Below are 17,808 nucleotides of genomic sequence, written 5' to 3' on the forward strand. Positions count from 1 at the left end.
ATTTACTTTTAGTATTTAGAAAAAATTAAATATTTAATTTTTTAACTTAATTAATAAGTCTAAAATTAAGTAATAAATTAATAAAAAATAAAATAATAAGTGGTCTTAAATCTCAATGTAAATTATTTTTAATAAAAAGTGAAAAAAACAAATATAACTTTAGCGTAAAAATTATTTAAAGACATTCAAAGTCAATGATTACTAAATCTAACTAAAATATGAAATATTTATCCAACCTTTCGGGGAATACATAAAAGGAAAAAATAAATAAATTCAAAGAAGGCCCTTTGTTTTGTAGAAGAAGGAACCTAGCTTGCACGGCTGGAGGAGAGACTTGAATTAGCACTGGGAAAATAAAAATTGGACCCTTCTCACCTGAACGCCTTCGTAGAGAGAGAGGGAGAGAGAGAGAGAGAGAGAGAGAGAGCGTGGGTGTTTTAGGGAGTCAAAGCGAGCATTGGAGTTTCCTCCAATTGGGTTGGCATAATCGCCCCTCTTTCTTCTTTGGGGCCTCCGAAGATTGATTCGTTTTGCTCACCAAATATCTATTGATTTCTCTCTTTCTCTGCATTCCCATGGGCTCTATATACTCATTTTTTACATCGTTGTTTTTTCATTTATGAGATAGAGATCCTTTTTCCACTTCGTCTTCTCTGTACACTGATCTTCTGTTCTAAGAGCTGGTGTCAATGGCCAATGCATCTGGGTTCTTTTCTCCTTCAGTTCCGAGTCTGAGATGGAGGGTACAACCGTCTATAGGTTTTTACCGATCTGGGTTTTGCTTTCAGGCGAAAATCAGCAAAAGGGTGTTCTGCTCCAGCACAATCGAAGGTGCGGAGAAGCTTTCCCCTTCTCAATCTCGGGTGCCCAGGTGCGTTTTACCTTTGATTCTTTCGTATTTTGGTGTTTTGTCACTTTAAGGTTTTGAAAATAGGCGCAATTGTTTTTTTTTTTTTTCAATTTTCTAGCGGAACGGGTGTTCAATGCCATTGGTTTGTACAGCTGATTGGTTTTTGGTTGAGAAGACGTCAATCTTATTTCTTGATCTGAACGTGCAGATTGTATCGATTAGGCTGAGCTTGTTTGAGGTGTCATTTTGAAGCTTAATGGTTTTTCATTGTTGATCTTTATGTAGAGATGCCTTGTAGAACATGTGGGTCGATAAAATGGTATTTGTTTTGGCCTGTGAAGTGGGTGTTTGTGTTTTCTACTTGATCTTAAGTTTGCATTTTATATATGATCGACTGTTATAGGCAATCTAGAAACGACGTGCTCGACAACTTCGGTGTTGTGCTGTCTACTTATTGGTTTCCGGAGGTTTGTGCAAAGTTTTCAATTCTAAGACTTGTTTCTTTGTTGGGTTTGTTGCTTGTATTTTACAAAAGAAAATATGCTAACTTGATTATTGATGGATGTTTATTAAGGCGAAATTTTATTTTTGATGAATAAGTTAGAAGCACTAGCTATCTCCAATTGTCACCTGGTAATTTGAGAAACATTTCAAGAGCGGTTAAGTGCATGAAAAGTTTAAATGTTAGTATAGGTCAAACACTCTGTAAAGTGTGGTCACTCCTGATTCTACTAACAGGGTTGTGTGGGCAAAGATTGTTCCAAATAGTGGCTAACAGCCATAATAAGGTGTATTAGTTCCTAGATGTATTGATGAGGCCACATTGGGTTGTAAGTCTATAAGAGGACTAAAGATGGAAGATTTGTAGGAGAAGCATATTTTGGAGGGGAATGTGGCTAGATAAGCTTTATTGGAAAAAGGTTTCAGGTTTATGGGTTTTTATGTTGTTTCCTTCTTAAAGTTATGGAATTTCAAGAGATTTGATCTTATGAAGGTAAGGAGAGCTCCAAGCAGAGCCTAGTTGGAGACATGAGCAGATGCTACTTCCGTCTCCTTATCTGAAGGAGGCAGGCATCGAAGAGGTGTCTGTTTTGCACCAAAACATATATGGAATTATTGCAGAAGTTTTGTCCAGCAGATATAAGAGATCATTGCCTCCTGTTCTTTTCATTTTCATAGTGCATTGCAGCTTGCTGGAAATGTTCTGGACAGTGGGTTAACATCCATAAATGTGTTGGTAAGAGGATTAACAGATGTAAGGGTATTCTTACCATCACTCTATTCTGTCCTTTTTCATCATCCTCCAGGGTTTCCCAATAACAGGCATCTCAAGTCATGTTTAAGTTATGCATGAGCCAAATGTAGCCTTGTCTTAGTGCCAATCTTGATTTGTGACCTGTAAGATGCATCCATTTAAGTTCCAGCAAAAGCAGTTGATGAGAATTGCTTCAGCAATTATTTTCATGAAGACTGTATGGTAAACCTGTTGAGGGGTCATCAAACAAATGCATATTCAATTTCAGTGGTAAATAGAAGTCATTCCATCTTCCAACACCCTTAAATATTCCTTACATGAAATATAATTAATATTCAAGTATAATTAAGAAATGCAATTCCTAATTACAGATTGCTAGATGGTGCTAAAGTCGATGGACAATCTAAGCATAATAAAGATGACAGTGTTTTCCTCACTAGTACCTTACTTCTTTCAAGTCTGCTTCACAAATCTATGCCTGAAATTGTACTTTAGGCTTGCTTAAGATTTGTTTCACATTTTGACAATTAGGAATCTTTGTGGAAGTTATTTGATGGGTTTTCTCCTTTGAAATTCCTGCTCTTTTTTTTTCCCTATATATTTGATTTCTTTGAGACACAGATGAGTTTCTCAGAAGTTTGAACTTCTCTCAAGGTAGTTTTTCATGATTGAATCATGGTTTGTCATAAGAAAACTTCTTACAGTACAAGGTTATTAGTAGAAGCAAGATGGATTTTTGGAGCAGTAGTTCACCTATAGTGAAGATTCCTTTAATGATCAAAGTGCAAGCACCATTGCCTATTATCTTGATGGTCATGAAACTGTTTCCTTCCTGTGTATTAAATTGGATGTAATAAGAAAACTTCTTACAGTACAAGGTTATTAGTAGGAGAAGCAAGATGGATTTTTGGAGCAGTAGTTCACCTATAGTGAAGATTCCTTTAATGATCAAAGTGCAAGCAACATTGCCTATTATCTTGACGGTCATGAAACTGTTTCCTTCCTGTGTATTAAATTGGATGTGAGTGGGAGATGGGTCAAAACAACAAGGGAACAATTGCACATCTCTAACAAAATATCTTGAGAGCAAAATATGTGATCCCATGAAACAATATGGGAGGAACAATAACAGAGAGATTTTGATGTGGATAGGGTCACTTCATTCCTGTTTAGGGCTTGTTTTGGGGGCACATGGCTACCCTGACATGTCATAATAGCGTTGAGATGGAAGATCCCGATCTTCAGTGTTCTTTTTTAAAGTTAGTGCTTTTACTGCAAACCTATATTTTAAGATCCTCTTTACCAACAAACAACTGAACATTTCCTAGCAAAAGAAAATAAGAAAGAATTGTTGGGGAAGGATGGATATCTTAATTAACTGGTCCGTACCATTCCTAATACCTGGATAGAAGGTCGTGACAACTACAATGTTAGGTTTCATTTTTATTGCAGCTAGTTGAATGAAATAACTAGAAGGTTAACTTTTATTTTATTATTATTTTTTTCAAAATAATAATAGATGCATTTGATAATATGAGAGAATTTAGTATATGAAGGCTCTAAAATATTCTAATATGGCAAAAGTGGCAGCTGGATTATAATCTTCTTAACTCTGTCTTTTTTTAAACAAATAAAATTAAAAGGAATGAGACTTTAGCATTTAAGATAAGCTATTGTCACTGTTGAATGACGTTGGAAGGAGAGAAATAGAAGAGTGTTTAACGATGTTGAGCAGTCCGACCAAACAATCAAATTTGTTTTTTATATACTTTTGAGATCTGGGCTAGGGTGTATATAAAGGATCACACTTTGTCATTATTAGATTTTATAGATTGATTGAGCTTAAAGTAAGGAATGAGTTTTTTGTTCCTTTCCTTGAGCGCTACTAGGCGTTTCTTTTGTATACTTTGTGTGTATTTTGCTATGCCTCCTTTAGGCGCTTTTAGCACATGTTTTTCCCATTTGCCTATAAAAAAACAAACAAATAAATAACTAAATAAAATTGGTAAAGGTAGGAAATTGGTGGTAATCTTATTCATGTACTATGATATGCTTTATCATATTCATATTTGCTTGTCCATCAAACTGAGATGTACCTTAGTCGCATTTGAAATTGCTTTGCTGTTGTTTTTTGTTGTTATTTTAGCACTCATAGGTCTGGATTAGCTGTATCTGTGTGTATATTATTTTTCTAAATTTGCATATATGCATGGATGTTTACTTATATGATGGTAACTAGAAGTTGAGTGGAATTTTAGAGCTGTTGCATTGCTTTTGAATGTTAAGGCTTTAATCTCTGTCACTAATATTTTTTGGGATTCTTCAATCTTCATAACCTTAAAGTGAGGCAGACTTGGGTTTTGAAAAGTCCCTTAGTTTAATCATGGTTTACTCACCCTAAACCCTAACAGACCATGACCAGGCCCCTGGACATGCATGCTATGTATTATAAGCTTGGCCTAGTCATTAGGCATCACTGATGCTGATTTTTCATTTATTTGACTGGAATGAGACTAAATTGGAAATGGCTATCTTTGAACTTGTTCTCCCTTTTCCATTCCCCTATTCTGAAATAATTTCTACAGGATTGTAAGTAAAGGCTGCAAGCTAGTTGGATGTGGCTCAGCTGTACCAAGCCTTCAGATCTCTAATGATGATCTTGCAAAAATTGTTGAAACTTCTGATGAATGGATATCTGTTCGCACTGGCATTCATAACCGACGAGTTCTCTCAGGTTAGTAATTCTTTGTGGTCCTAATTAACGCCAGGAATTTGGGTTTGTGAACGGTTCAAAATTGCTTTGCTTGCCCTGAGCTTTGCCTGAGGTTGAATGCAACAAGTCTCAGAATCTGAGTCCATGCCTTAACAAAGCTGTTTAGCCTGATAAATCTCTGCCTAGCTAGGCTTGGGCTTGGATTTGTTGAAGCTTGGCAAATTGTATTTGCATATGGGCAAATTGGTCTGAATGAGGATTTAACTTTTTCTGACTTCATAAACCTGTAGTTCTCAGGTTTGGGCCTTAATCGCCAAGATAATATCTCTGGGCTTAGTGTATCTGGATACACCCAACTTTGACAAGCCTAGGCTGATCCAAATCCATCTCAATACTAACTCCCCTGAGACAACCCAGAGAAAGCTAGTTCCATAATGGTTTAGCTCCTTTTCTGGCTTCTGTGGGGTTCAAATACTAGATATCAGGAGCATCAGTACCTGCTGAAAATGTTCCAGGCCAAAATTTTGTTCTGTACTTTAATCCTCGAAGTCCAAAAGGAGGCATGGTTGGGTTTGCGCCTGGTTGACTTCTTGTGAATCGAGATGTGCAAGAGGGGGTTCATCTGATGGTGGTACAGAATCACCTAAATTTCTGGATCATTTTGTTCTAAAGCTCAACATGTAGTTTTTAAATGCCGAGCAGTTTTTAGAATTCTTTTGGTCTTATATTATCTGTTACATTGTTGATTTCTATATCAAATAGACAACAGGTGTGTGCAACCTAAAATTATCTCTTCAATTGATTCCTATGTCGCTTAAATATTTGAAAATGAGTGAATTACACATGTTCAAAACACTGTCAAATATAGCTTAAAGTGTAGAAGAAGAAATATTGGACATGATGACAATTCAGCCATTTTCCCATGCCCTAAGATTCAGAATTAGAACACCTAGGTGCACATCTGAACATGACATGTGACCCAAGCTTGTGTAACATGGTTGACTTTAGCATGTTGGAATTGTTTTTCCATAAATGGTATCCTAAATGTACAGATAATAAATAGCTTCTCTTTTAATTGTACGTTGACAGGGAAAGATAGCTTGACAGCTTTGGCTGTAGAGGCAGCGAAGAGGGCTCTTGAGATGGCGCAGGTTGATCCAGATGAAGTGGATCTGGTCTTGATGTGTACATCTACTCCAGAGGATCTTTTTGGTAGTGCTCCTCAGGTATAAGACTAAATAGCCTTGGTAATTGTCACCACTCAAGTGAAAAGATCAATGTAACATCAATGTACTTGCAGTTGAGCTGCATGGATGTCTTCAATACATAGAAATGAGTGGACTTTTGAGTTCTAAACGCTGTTGCATGGACATGGACATGGGAAACAGAATATGATAATTGTCCTTCCTTAGGTCCTTAGTGGGACTTCACTAAGGACTTCATTGGAAAATTCATTTTCTGTATTTTCTAAAGCTGAAGCTCTTTGAGAAATCAGTAGCACATTATAAGGACTGAGGATTGCAATACTGGTTTTCCCTGAAAAAGTTGTTGCTTAGAGCATTTGGCTAGCTATATTCTTTCTGTTCTGAATGTAATCATTATCCATGCCATAGTTGAAGGCTTCAATTATTTTCTGTAACTACACTGAGCTAGTTTGAAATACACAACTTGGGCTTTACTAACTCTTAAATCATAGCTTGATCTTCTCAAGCGGATTATTAATGAGCTTCACACCTTCTGGGAATACACTTCCAGATCTTCATCTTCAAAACTCTAATGTTTTCCACTTCAGCTTCCATTTTCTTATTCTAACCATTCGAGTGCCTTTTTATGCTCATGTTCTTATGTTTTGTTTCATACATCAGATCCAAAAAGCACTTGGCTGCAAAAAAAATCCTTTGGCTTACGATATTACAGCTGCATGTAGCGGATTTGTGTTGGGTCTAGTCTCAGCTGCTTGTCATATTAGGGGTAACTAGTTTGTTTGCTTGGCTGTAGTAAGGTTCCCTTTCTTGCTTCCATGGTTCATACAACTGAACTCTACTTGTGCAAATTGCAGGAGGTGGGTTTCATAATGTTCTTGTGATTGGAGCTGATGCTCTTTCTCGCTATGTTGATTGGACTGATAGAGGGACCTGTATTCTCTTTGGGGATGCTGCTGGTGCTATACTGGTTCAGGTAGTGTTCTTTAGCGTTAAAATATTTATAATATTTAGTAGAAACATATTTTGGGAAATATTTTGTGTATTGATAATAAATATATGTTGGAATCTACTATTCTAGTTAAGGGTGGTGTGCTTCTTTTTTTGTGTGTATGCATATGTGCATATGATTGTCTGTTCTACTGGGAATTTTCCAGGTTGTCTACATCTTGATAGGTTTCGTCATAAATATTGTCACTAAGGGCATTATAAAGTTTATTAATACCTTCCATCAACTTCTAGGATCCTTTACTATGAACTCTACCATAAGGCTTCCTCATAGAAATTTAGTAGCTGAACAGAAGGTTTTGGTACATGTTTGTTTCTTCTTAGTGGAGAGTATTTTACTATTTTAAACTTCTTTACATTTACATACTAATGGAAGTTTATCTTGATGGACAAAACCAAAAGTTATTGTCCTCATTTATAATAGAATGAAGCTCATTCCATGTATGAGAAACATCAGTACAAGATTAGGCAATACCGAGGCTAAAATTGGTCTCCTTCCTAAGGAAATGGCCCTCAAACTTCAAAGGTTCATATTTGAATAGCCTCACTATATGTGTACATCTATGATGCCAATTTCACATTGACTTGTAATGAAGCTGAGAGTTACTAAAGTTTTTAACTTTTTATTACTTTTTCATGATTAATCTAGTGTGTGTTATGGTGATGATGATATAGTTCTTAATAATGTTTGTGGCATCTTTCATGTTCTTGTGGTGTTTATCATGCTTTGTTAAGTATTCTTTTTTCTTTCCAGTAATTCTCATGTTTCTTCTCAGGCTTCCCATTGCCTGATATTTCTTTCCTTTTTTGCATTTATTTTCTTCTTTGTTACCCCTTCTTATCCTGTTTATTTGTTGTTTTTCTTTCTGCTTGTTTCCTTGGTCATTGAAGGAACTGCATTAATTCTGTTTAATTTGGTGTCAATTGTTATGAAGTTTTTGTATACCATGCTATCGAAGTGTTTGTATGATATGGGATGAATCATCTTGCATGGCCGATTTATTTCCAAAATGGAAGCCCCAGCCACACAACCAAACGCCCAGGAATTAATAAATAAATAGAGCATGAGATTTCTTTCATTTTGAAGTACAAAAGCCTAATAGCACATTGAAATGGCCATAGCCAGATAGACAAATGTCCCCCATGCAATTTGATTAAGCATGATATCATGGTTGTGTCTAGTGTCCACATCACAAATGAGATCATCATATATCAAAATTAGTGGGTGAAAAGAAAAAAACTTGGATGTGGCTCATCTGTGATGCCAGGGTGACAAATATAGTCTGAAAGTTATCTGGACCTACTTTTCTTTGATACCAAACTTGGTCCCAAAGAATTATTAGAGCAATCTAAAACACTGTTTCTTGAAAAAATGCTAACAATATATATATATATTAATCTTGTTTTTTAAAAAACCCTCAAAATGGAAAACATAATTTGTGAAATCCATAGGTTTCACTTGGAGTGAAATAGTTTGCTCCTCGGGACCTGATGGGGCTTTCAGTGATTTTTTGAGGAATTGGGAAAGAGGAAATTTTAGTGATATTTGTGGTGGTTGGGCTAGAATGAAATTCTAGGGGTTCAAAGAGCAGAAGCTTAAATGTGGAAGAGAATGAGATAGGTTTAGGGATTGGGGTGGGGATGTGGGAGATTCAGTACTGAGTTCCATCAGGGGAAAAATTTGGAAAAAGAAAAAAAGAAAAGAAGAATAACCTATCAGAAGAACTGGGATGGGGCTTTTGTTTTTTTTTGATAGGTAAGAACTGGGATAGGGTTTCATTCCTCTTAGCCTTATGAAGTTCTATCACTAAAGAATTTAAGGGAGTCCCCTTAACATCTTGTTATGGGTGATTAGATATTAATAATGCTCTTCCCATCAACCATGGGATTCTTAGAACTTGTTGTGAAGGCCCAATCCAGAAGGGAGAGAAGCTTAAATTTGATGGATCTTCTCTTGCAAACCCAGGTTCATTGAGGAATTAGTGGTTCATTCTGGATGCACATGTCCATTTTCTCCCCTTTTAGGCCTTCCGTAGTTGGATTTGGTTATTAAAGCAAAATCCTTGATGGTGTTGGAAGGGCTGAAGGAAGTGTCCTACTTGGGGTTTAAGAGATTCCATTATGGAAGGGGATGCTTTGGACTTGTTGAATGGACCAGTCAAAGTAGTTTTGGCTCCTTGGAATCTCAGCCAATTGTTGTGAAAGCCTAGAGATCTCATAGCAGCCTTGAGTGTCAATACAAGTTTGGGTATATAGAAAGGCTAATCAGGAGGGGGAGCATCTTGGCTGAAAGGGAAGCCACCACATTTGAAGAGTTGGAGATGGAAACGTTACCTTCCTTGATTTGAGTTGATAACTGTAGTGGGGTTTTCTTTGTTGTTTTTTCCTCTTCCATTAGGAGTTGCCATTGAGGAGGCCTTTGGTTGGAAGGACTATTTGTCCTTCCTTTCTGATTTTATTGTTAATAGTAAAATCCTGTTTCTGTTTTTTCATAAAACAAGAGGGAAAACTCCAGGAAAGGCCTTTGTAGGATACATCTAGTTCAATGGAAAAAAAAGATCAGGAAATCTCTGTCCAAAAGAGAGAAAAAGAAAAAAAGTAAAGGAAATGAGCTGAAGCTGTTGAACTTGATTGCCTAATCATATGTTTTGATGCCATCTTAATGAATAAATTGCATATCAGCTAAAAAAGGTCAATTTTTTTGAGTGTATTGACTGATGAAAGACACCCCAAATATAAAAGGGGTAGCTACTTCTCAGCTTGCCTAAGAAGCTTAAATTGTTAGGTCATATGACTCTGCTCTGGCAACAATGAGGAGCCAGATTTCTGATACCTCTCTGTGGATCTATCCTCCTGAAATGCCAAATGGATCCATAATTCCAAATTCTCCTTATTTCTTGTTCCAACATTATGGTAATAACTCCAGTTACTAGATGTTATTATAATGTGGTTTAGTTCTGCAAGATGAAATGTAATGGGTGTTCCATACATCAAACCTGCTTTCTTTGTATCTGCAGGCAAACCAAGAGGTTTAAAAGAGGATAAGCACTGGAAACTCAAACAAAAATCATGAAAGGATGTGAGTCAAAGCTATGGAATTAGGATTATATGATGATGATTGCAAATGCTTGAAGCCATGTTCATCATATATTCATCCTATTTTTGGGCAGTGGTATCCAATATGGGTTAGCCACTTTCCAGCCTTTCTAAAAAGTCTGGAATTGTGTTTATCCAAGTGCTGATGATATTGCCTGGCTGCAAGAATAATAGTGGGGATTTTCCATTATGGAGCCATAGACCCCCATACATTTCCTGCTACAAAAATATAAATTGTACAATTTAACAAATATGTGTGTTGTGATCTTGTTTCCTTCCTCAAGGTGAAGGTCCATCCATGTTCTTTATGACCTCAGCAGCAATCAACCCACACAGGACCTGTCCATTCCTTCTATCTTGGGGCAAACAAAGGGTCAGAAAGAGGATAAACACCCCAAACTTTGAGTTCTTTTTCTTGTTCTTCCTTGGGAATCGTCTCTTAGCCCTATCTATATTTTTATGGAACAAAAACTCGACAACAGATTTCCTAGATCTTTTTTGTGACAACCTATAATTTGTCATCTTTGTTGCTCTTTTTTTTTTCATCAATCAAAATATCAAGTACCAGTTCATGCTTAGCACCAAATCTGATCTGCATTCTTTGTAAGGGAATATGACTTGGTTGTTTCTTAAATGCAATCCTTATCTGTTTCTCTTCCAAAATAAGAGATTTATAGCAATCGAAAATGAATTCTTGCTGCTATGCACTTACATTACCATCATTCTGCAGGCCTGTGATAGTGAACAAGATGGTTTATTTGCTTTTGACTTGCATAGTGATGGTGATGGCCAAAGGTATGTGTTCTCTTCTTTTCAAATAAAAATAATGTGCATCTTTTTATGAGCAATGAAGCTGGAGCCCTTACCTGCTCTTTATGCAGGCACTTAAATGCTTCGATGAAGAATAATGAAACAGACAGTACATTGGGTTCTAATGGTTCAGTACTGGATGTTCCCCAAGCACGCTCCTCTTATTCCTGCATCCAAATGAATGGTAAAGAGGTCTTTCGCTTTGCTGTTCGGTGTGTGCCACAGTCTATTGAGTCTGCCCTTGAGAAGGCTGGTCTCAGTGGATCTAACATCGATTGGTTACTGCTCCATCAGGTATAATTGATAAAAATCTACAAAATAATTATAGAACCTTTTGTTTTGACTTAAAATTATATTGCTCAATCATTTGGTCAACCTTGGATGTCCACGTCAAAAATTTAGCTGATTGAATGTCATATATGATCAGCTTTAGTTTATTCTTTCCCTTGTCTTTACTCTTAACCTTATGCTCATTAACTTGAACCTCAACTGAATTATGAGTTGTCGAATGGTAAAGTTGAATGGTCAGATAGATTGATTGTCAAGTTTAGCAGAATATGATATTTTAAATGGTTCTCAAGAAAGACAGATCTCCTTCCCATATGAACCTTTGGCATGTTTAATGACAACTTAAAGAAGAATGATTGCTAGTGGGCATTAGAGTAAATATATAATGTCAATTTGCACCATGATCAGCAGAAAGGTGAAAAATATAAACACCTTGGTCATTTACTTTTGACATGGTGATGCCTTACAAATATAATTCTACACTTGGTTTTTGAGAAAGCTATGCTGCTTCATTCTTGAGATTGATTGAATCTACTAAGACGAACATGACCCTGTGACTTGGGGAACACCTCCAAGCAATTCTTGCTTGGTTTCTCTATAACAAGGCCTCACTTGTGTTCATATATACATGTTAAACCTTGTATTCATGTATTTATGGTGACAGTAATAAAAAGTAGTGGTAAATGCAGGCAAACCAGAGGATCATTGATGCAGTTGCAACGCGTTTAGAAGTTCCACCAGAGCGGGTCATATCAAACCTGGCACAGTATGGTAACACAAGTGCAGCATCCATTCCATTGGCATTGGATGAAGCTGTTCGAAGCGGGAAGGTACAGTCTGGCCATACTATTGCAACTGCAGGTTTTGGGGCAGGTCTCACATGGGGTTCCGCCATTGTTAGATGGGGATGAACCCTTAGGTTTTCCTAAGAATTCCCAACATAGAGAAAAATAGTTATAAATTGCTGTTTCCCAATTCTTGTTTCCTATTCCATGTGTATTGCAGATGTTTCCAGGAGGTTTTATTCGCATAATCTTTCATCAGCTCTCTTTTTAATTTATTTGGACATGTTACCGTTTAGTTTTGGCAACTCAATAAATTTTATTCTTTTTCCTCATCCACAAATTCCTTCCTTTCTTTTTTCTCTCCTCTGAGAGTCTCTGCTTCACAACTGGATAATGACTAGTGTCTCTGAAAGATGGTCTTATTTTTATTGCAGCATTGTGCAATAAAATCACTCCATCAATAAATTAGTAGACTCAGACAGTGAAGTGGGACAAAGCTGGTGCAAAATTAAATGATTTGTTATGAATGAACTACAAAATGTCTCATATCCACTGCAACTTATCAGTGAATAACTTAGGAAGAAGTGGAAAAACAATAGCAACAACTTCAATAATTACAGCAGCAGGAAGTATAACAGAATTCTCAGATCATTGAAGTGAAACTTTTTCAAGTCTAGATTTGATCCTATCGATAGTACCATCAACAGCAATATCAAATGCATCCTTTCTGGTCCTCAACCCCAGTGAACTCCCATGCTTCCTGTAGAGAATTTTTGGCATCAACTCCATAACTTTTTCTCTCATTCTCCTCACTTCTGCTCGTGGTATGCCCATCAACACATCCAAAATCCTCTGTCCACCGAACACCACATCCTCCTTGGGTACAAACACTGAAAACTCCCCAAACTCCTCCCTGGGCAGATGCCACCCGTACTGAGATTTAGCTGTCAAGTCCTCGAAGAAAACTGGTATGCAACCAGCAAGAATTCCATCAAAAGTAGACCTCCTGGTGGGTGTGTCACCTGGAGGCTGCAGGCAAAAGCTGGCCTGCAACATTGGCTTCATGTACCGAATTGGGTCGTGCTCGCATATCCCATTAGAGCAATCCACAATGTAACACAATTTGGAGTACCCACCTGCGATTCTAGTACTATTTTCAGAATTGCTACTATTTTCGCATTCACTTCTAATGCTCCGGCGAATATTCGGCAACAAGGACGTCCCTCCTCCGCCAGCAAACAGCATCAGCGTGGTCCGCCGTGAGCGGCGGACGCGTTGCACCCACGAGTCCAACAGCACGAGACTTACTGGGTGAAACGACGTCGGATAAGGAATCGCTTGTTCCTGCCACGGCCATGGCCGGGACTCCAATGTCAGCACCGTTATATTATAAAACTCCGGCAATTCCAGAAACGAAGTGCCCCATATCGGCGGGTCATTGTCAAGCGATTGCGAGAAGTCCCAGGCTGGGCGTGCCAAAACTGTGAAATGATCGTGGCCACCATTACGGCTCCACACCTCCGGTGAGTCTTGCTGCAGAAACTCATACAATTCGAGGCCGTGCTCGAAGCTGGAATTGACTTCAGGACCAAAGAGGTACCGAATGGCGTCGATGCCGCCATAGTAAGGGAGGAAGATAGCGTCGGCGGCGCTGGGATCGGAGGTGAGACATGGGTATTCAAGCATCCGTCGATGGAAAACGAGCTCAAGCATCAAAGGATCGGTGCGGTACCAGCTGTGAGAATTGTTATGGGTCTTTTGGCCGAGACCATGGTTGGCTAAGTAAGGGCAGAAGTCATCAAAAACAGGGTATTCAGAGCAGTTGGTGAGCAGATCAAGATTGAAGCGAGTTGGAAGCCGTCTGATGTGGATCCAGCGGTTGGTACACTCCGGAGCATCTGGGTCAACAACAGATTCACAAAATACGAACTCAAAGAAAAAAAAGAAGGCGACCCAGATAAGAATTCTGGGTCTGGAGGCCATGGAAAAAAGAAAATCTGGGTTTAAGGGAAGAGAGATAAAGAACAAGGAGTATGAGGATTGAGGAAAGAGAAAAGTGCAATTCTCTCAGTTTCACTATCAAGGCATCACCACTACAGTCCCCTGGGCATCCGGTGTTTTTTCACTGTAGATTTTTTATAATCCTAATTCACGCTGGAGATGGATTGAAGAGGAATTTTCCTTTGTTTTGTTGTGGTTCGTGAATGGAGAGAGATGGAAATGGAAAACGGAGAGGAATGGATAGTGGGGTTTTATTTAATTAACTGTATAACCCACTTGTCATTTGTGGGAAGGTTTGACCCACCATTGTCGGTCGAGGTAGAAACGGCTCTGCCTGACTCCACCTGTAGTGGCCCTGATTCTCACTTTTTGATCAAGCCAAAAGCCCTTTGCCCACGACTTTGTCTATATGCTAAATTTACAGCTAAGATCTTTCACTCTTCGGAGGCAGAGTTAGATTTTATATATATATATATATATATATATATATATATAGATATAATTTAATTATTATTATTGTTATTGTTATTTATTATTATGGATTACTATGGGATTTTAATTATGACCAGGGGTTAACATATTGTGTGACGTGTCATGTCTCTCACGATTAAAAGCATACGAGGAGTGGCAAACAGTTAAAATAAAAATAAAAAATAAAATCTGGCCAATGAAAATCAATCACTTGGTGGGGCCAGTTACCTAATGGGAATGGTAACCGACTTTTCTAGCATTGCGCCTGTTTCAATTAATTCCGGAGGGTGGTTATGTCATTAAATCCAACATGTAGATTGGCCTACATACTATTTTAAAACGATTCTTTCCCTATTTTTTCCCAAAATATTCGCACCACGTTTAGGATAAACTTAAATCATAATTTTTAAATCCACAATTTTGTATTGTAGAGCTTCTCCATTAGTGGAAGATGATGTCTTAAGAGTTTTTCCTTTATTTTTTATTTTTCATTTTTCCTCCCTCCGATCCTTGCCTGCTTTGATGTTATTAATAAGAGTTACAGCCCACTTTCCTAGTATTCTTCACATCCATATTTCTAAGTTTTTAAGGAAATGGAATGACAGGGAGTGTGTGTACACGTGGCTTTAAGAGGACAAGTATAAGAAGAGATTACAAAAAGAAAGATATTTAACTTCACTGCTTAATTAAACTCATGGGGCTTGCATCAATTTGTAAAGGTCAACTTCTAGGTCCATCCTATTCTCCATGGGCCTAGCAATATTTTTAGCATCCCTTTGCATGTATGGCTAAAAGTACCCCTTGAGAGATCGCCTTGGTGGTTACCCTATGCCTTGGTGGTTTTATTAAGAATGTTCTAAGCTTGAGCTAGGGAAAATCATTTGAAATATAGTCCATGTAAGGACCATATGTTAATTAATTAAGTTGACCATTGACAATACCAGCTTGGACATTCCAAATTAACAGATGGTTCAACAAGTTGACGGTTTCCCATTCTTTAGTGGGCGAGAAACTTTCTTGCTTCTCCCTCCACCTGCTATAATTGCAATAATTCTACACTCCAACTGGGGCTTGTCTCAGAGAAATGCAGGTTTGTCCGTGTTCGAGGCAGCTCATTTTGAGGTATTGCTTTAAGTATTAAAAGAACATTTGTAAAAATGTAAATGCTTATTGGTAACCGAAACCAAGTATATCATCAAGGAGTTCTTGATATAGTGGAGCATCCCGAAGCTTAATTGAAGCTTGTGGTTGTGTACATAAGCAGGGTTGTTGTGCCAAACCACCTTAAAATCAAAATTTATATTTCCTTTCCCTTTTATTATTTTCTTGTTATTGTTTTTATATCCTTATAGCAAATAATTTTGTATTTTGACAAATTTTTTTCAGAAGTGACCATCGTAATAACCCTCTGCTTATAGCAACGTTGCACCGTACATATTCCAACGTTGCATCAAATGGTCAATTAGGTCACCTGTTCCATCATAAAAATGTAATATAGACAAATCGGCGATCTTCAAGTTCCTATTTTTAAGGAGGTGGGATAATGGGGGAATATCCTCCGAAATATGCAAGTAAATGCTTGAATTACCCTGACTGGTATTTAAGGACAGTATCCTCCTATCAATCTTTTTATATAAGATCTTGAAATAAGTTTTGAATGAAATGGAAAACATAAATGTTGGACCTGCTTTTCTCTCCAACCGTAAAACTTGAGTTGAAGAGAGCGTCTGATTCTCTACTTGCAAAAAGATGTCCGGTAATGGCAATGGGTCTATGTTTGTTTGGCCTTGAAGCACTCGATCATGGACCCAAGAAATTTGTTATGGGGCAAGTTCTAGCCTTTAAGGGCTTCTCCCGAGCCCATTGTTTAGGTCCGCCCTTCAGTGGGTATCATGACTGTGTCCGTCCGTGTTTTTTTCTCTCTCTCAATAGGCTGATGTCATGTTTGTGTTTGTGCGAAATACTGAGGAATATGTTAATGTAGTTAGAAGAGATTTAAACAAAATTCCCAGTTCAATTTCTATAAGAATAATCTTGAAAGGGTTGAGTATATTTGTGGGGTGGGAAATGGATCCCTTTAGGGGCTTTGAATTTTGTATTGGATTTGAAGCACAGTAAGCTAGAGAAGCCGTTAAAAGCAACTGCCCTTTCAAAACCTTCTCCCTCCAAAACTCCCTGTCTTTCTTCTATGCAGCAAAGAAACACACCCAAGAACACAGCCACACACTCCCAGAAGAAGAATTGCACCTATCTACGATGAAGAAAGCACTAGGTAAATCTCTCTCTCTCCACCTTCTTCTTCTCCCTTTGTCTTCTTTTCACATTCTTCAAGAACCTCTAACCTAAGCTTTATTCCTTTCATCTTCCATTGATGAACAGCTCTCTTCAGCCGCAAGAAAGCCTGTCGCCCATTCAAGGACTACTACGCTCAATGGATCCATGCCCTCAACAGCACTCTTCTTCCACTTCTTCGCCGCGCCATGCTGTCCTCTTCTCCCAGTAATCTCTCCACCCACGTGGAGATGGTTCACCACCATTTTCAGGCCTACTACGAAGCCCTTGACCTCGCCGCCTCCAACGATGTTGCACAACTGCTCTACCCCGAATGGCGTAATTCCCTCGAGAAGCCTTTCCTATGGCTCGGCGACTTCCACCCCTACCTCTTCACCAACCTGCTCCGATCATTCCTCGATGATGGTGATGACGACGATGATGATGGTGACCATGAAGTTGGAGAGACTTGTAGTTTCTGCGACACACCATGGCAGATTTTGATGGCCTGGAAGAATCCTTCAGAAACCCTGATGGCCCGGATCGAGCAAATCGAGTGTGCTTTAAGGCTTATGGTTCCAGCGCTTGTGGCTCGGGTGAGGAATGCACAGTTGGGGCTATTTGATCGGGTTGCAACTGACTGGGGGCTGTTTCAGGGGAAAAGAGAGGGGGCTAAAGCGGTGATTGGAAAGGCAGTAATGGGTCAGATGGATGAGATGCTGGGAGTGTTCTTGGATGCCAATAGGCTCAGAAAGAGCGTTCTTGCAGAGATCATCGGCGAAACGAATGTTTATCAGGCCGGCTCTGTTTCTTGAAGGGCTTGCCCAGTTCTTTGTGGGCTCAGGATCATGAATTGCTCAGTGAATTTGAACGCTGCACGGTTCCTATCAACTGAAAATTTTACTTGCGAGTTCAGATTTTTCCCTTTTCTGTTCTTGCTCCGCAATGTGAGATTCTTGGACACTCTTTGCTGGGTCCTTCTCTTGTCCTCTACTCTGAGCTTTCTTGCATGTCTTGGAGTAGAAGGTTTCTGTTTGGATTTTTTGGGTAAGAGTTTT

General features: G+C 38.4%; 3 protein-coding genes across 3 annotated transcripts; 2 read left to right on the forward strand and 1 right to left on the reverse strand.

The window, feature by feature from the left end:
* Positions 1-348: 348 nt before the first annotated feature.
* Positions 349-12,341, forward strand: LOC117934475 (3-oxoacyl-[acyl-carrier-protein] synthase 3 A, chloroplastic-like). Its single transcript, XM_034856180.1, has 8 exons — positions 349-871; positions 4,691-4,839; positions 5,908-6,044; positions 6,684-6,789; positions 6,878-6,996; positions 10,855-10,919; positions 11,006-11,228; positions 11,912-12,341. The coding sequence occupies exons 1-8, from the start codon at positions 690-692 to the stop codon at positions 12,131-12,133; spliced, it is 1,203 nt and encodes a 400-aa protein (XP_034712071.1). The 5' UTR covers positions 349-689; the 3' UTR covers positions 12,134-12,341.
* A 164-nt stretch (positions 12,342-12,505) lies between these two features.
* On the reverse strand, positions 12,506-14,230 carry LOC117934467 (probable xyloglucan galactosyltransferase GT19). The gene has a single exon (XM_034856167.1). It carries the CDS (start codon positions 13,988-13,990, stop codon positions 12,656-12,658), a length of 1,335 nt encoding a protein of 444 aa, XP_034712058.1. The 5' UTR covers positions 13,991-14,230; the 3' UTR covers positions 12,506-12,655.
* Positions 14,231-16,445: 2,215 nt separating this feature from the next.
* Positions 16,446-17,565, forward strand: LOC117906815 (protein INAPERTURATE POLLEN1). The gene is made up of 2 exons (XM_034820028.1): positions 16,446-16,751; positions 16,859-17,565. Exons 1-2 carry the CDS (start codon positions 16,736-16,738, stop codon positions 17,563-17,565), a joined length of 723 nt encoding a protein of 240 aa, XP_034675919.1. The 5' UTR covers positions 16,446-16,735.
* Positions 17,566-17,808: the final 243 nt, after the last annotated feature.

The sequence above is a fragment of the Vitis riparia genome, chromosome 2, assembly GCF_004353265.1.
Source record: "Vitis riparia cultivar Riparia Gloire de Montpellier isolate 1030 chromosome 2, EGFV_Vit.rip_1.0, whole genome shotgun sequence".
NCBI classification, from domain to species: domain Eukaryota; kingdom Viridiplantae; phylum Streptophyta; class Magnoliopsida; order Vitales; family Vitaceae; genus Vitis; species Vitis riparia.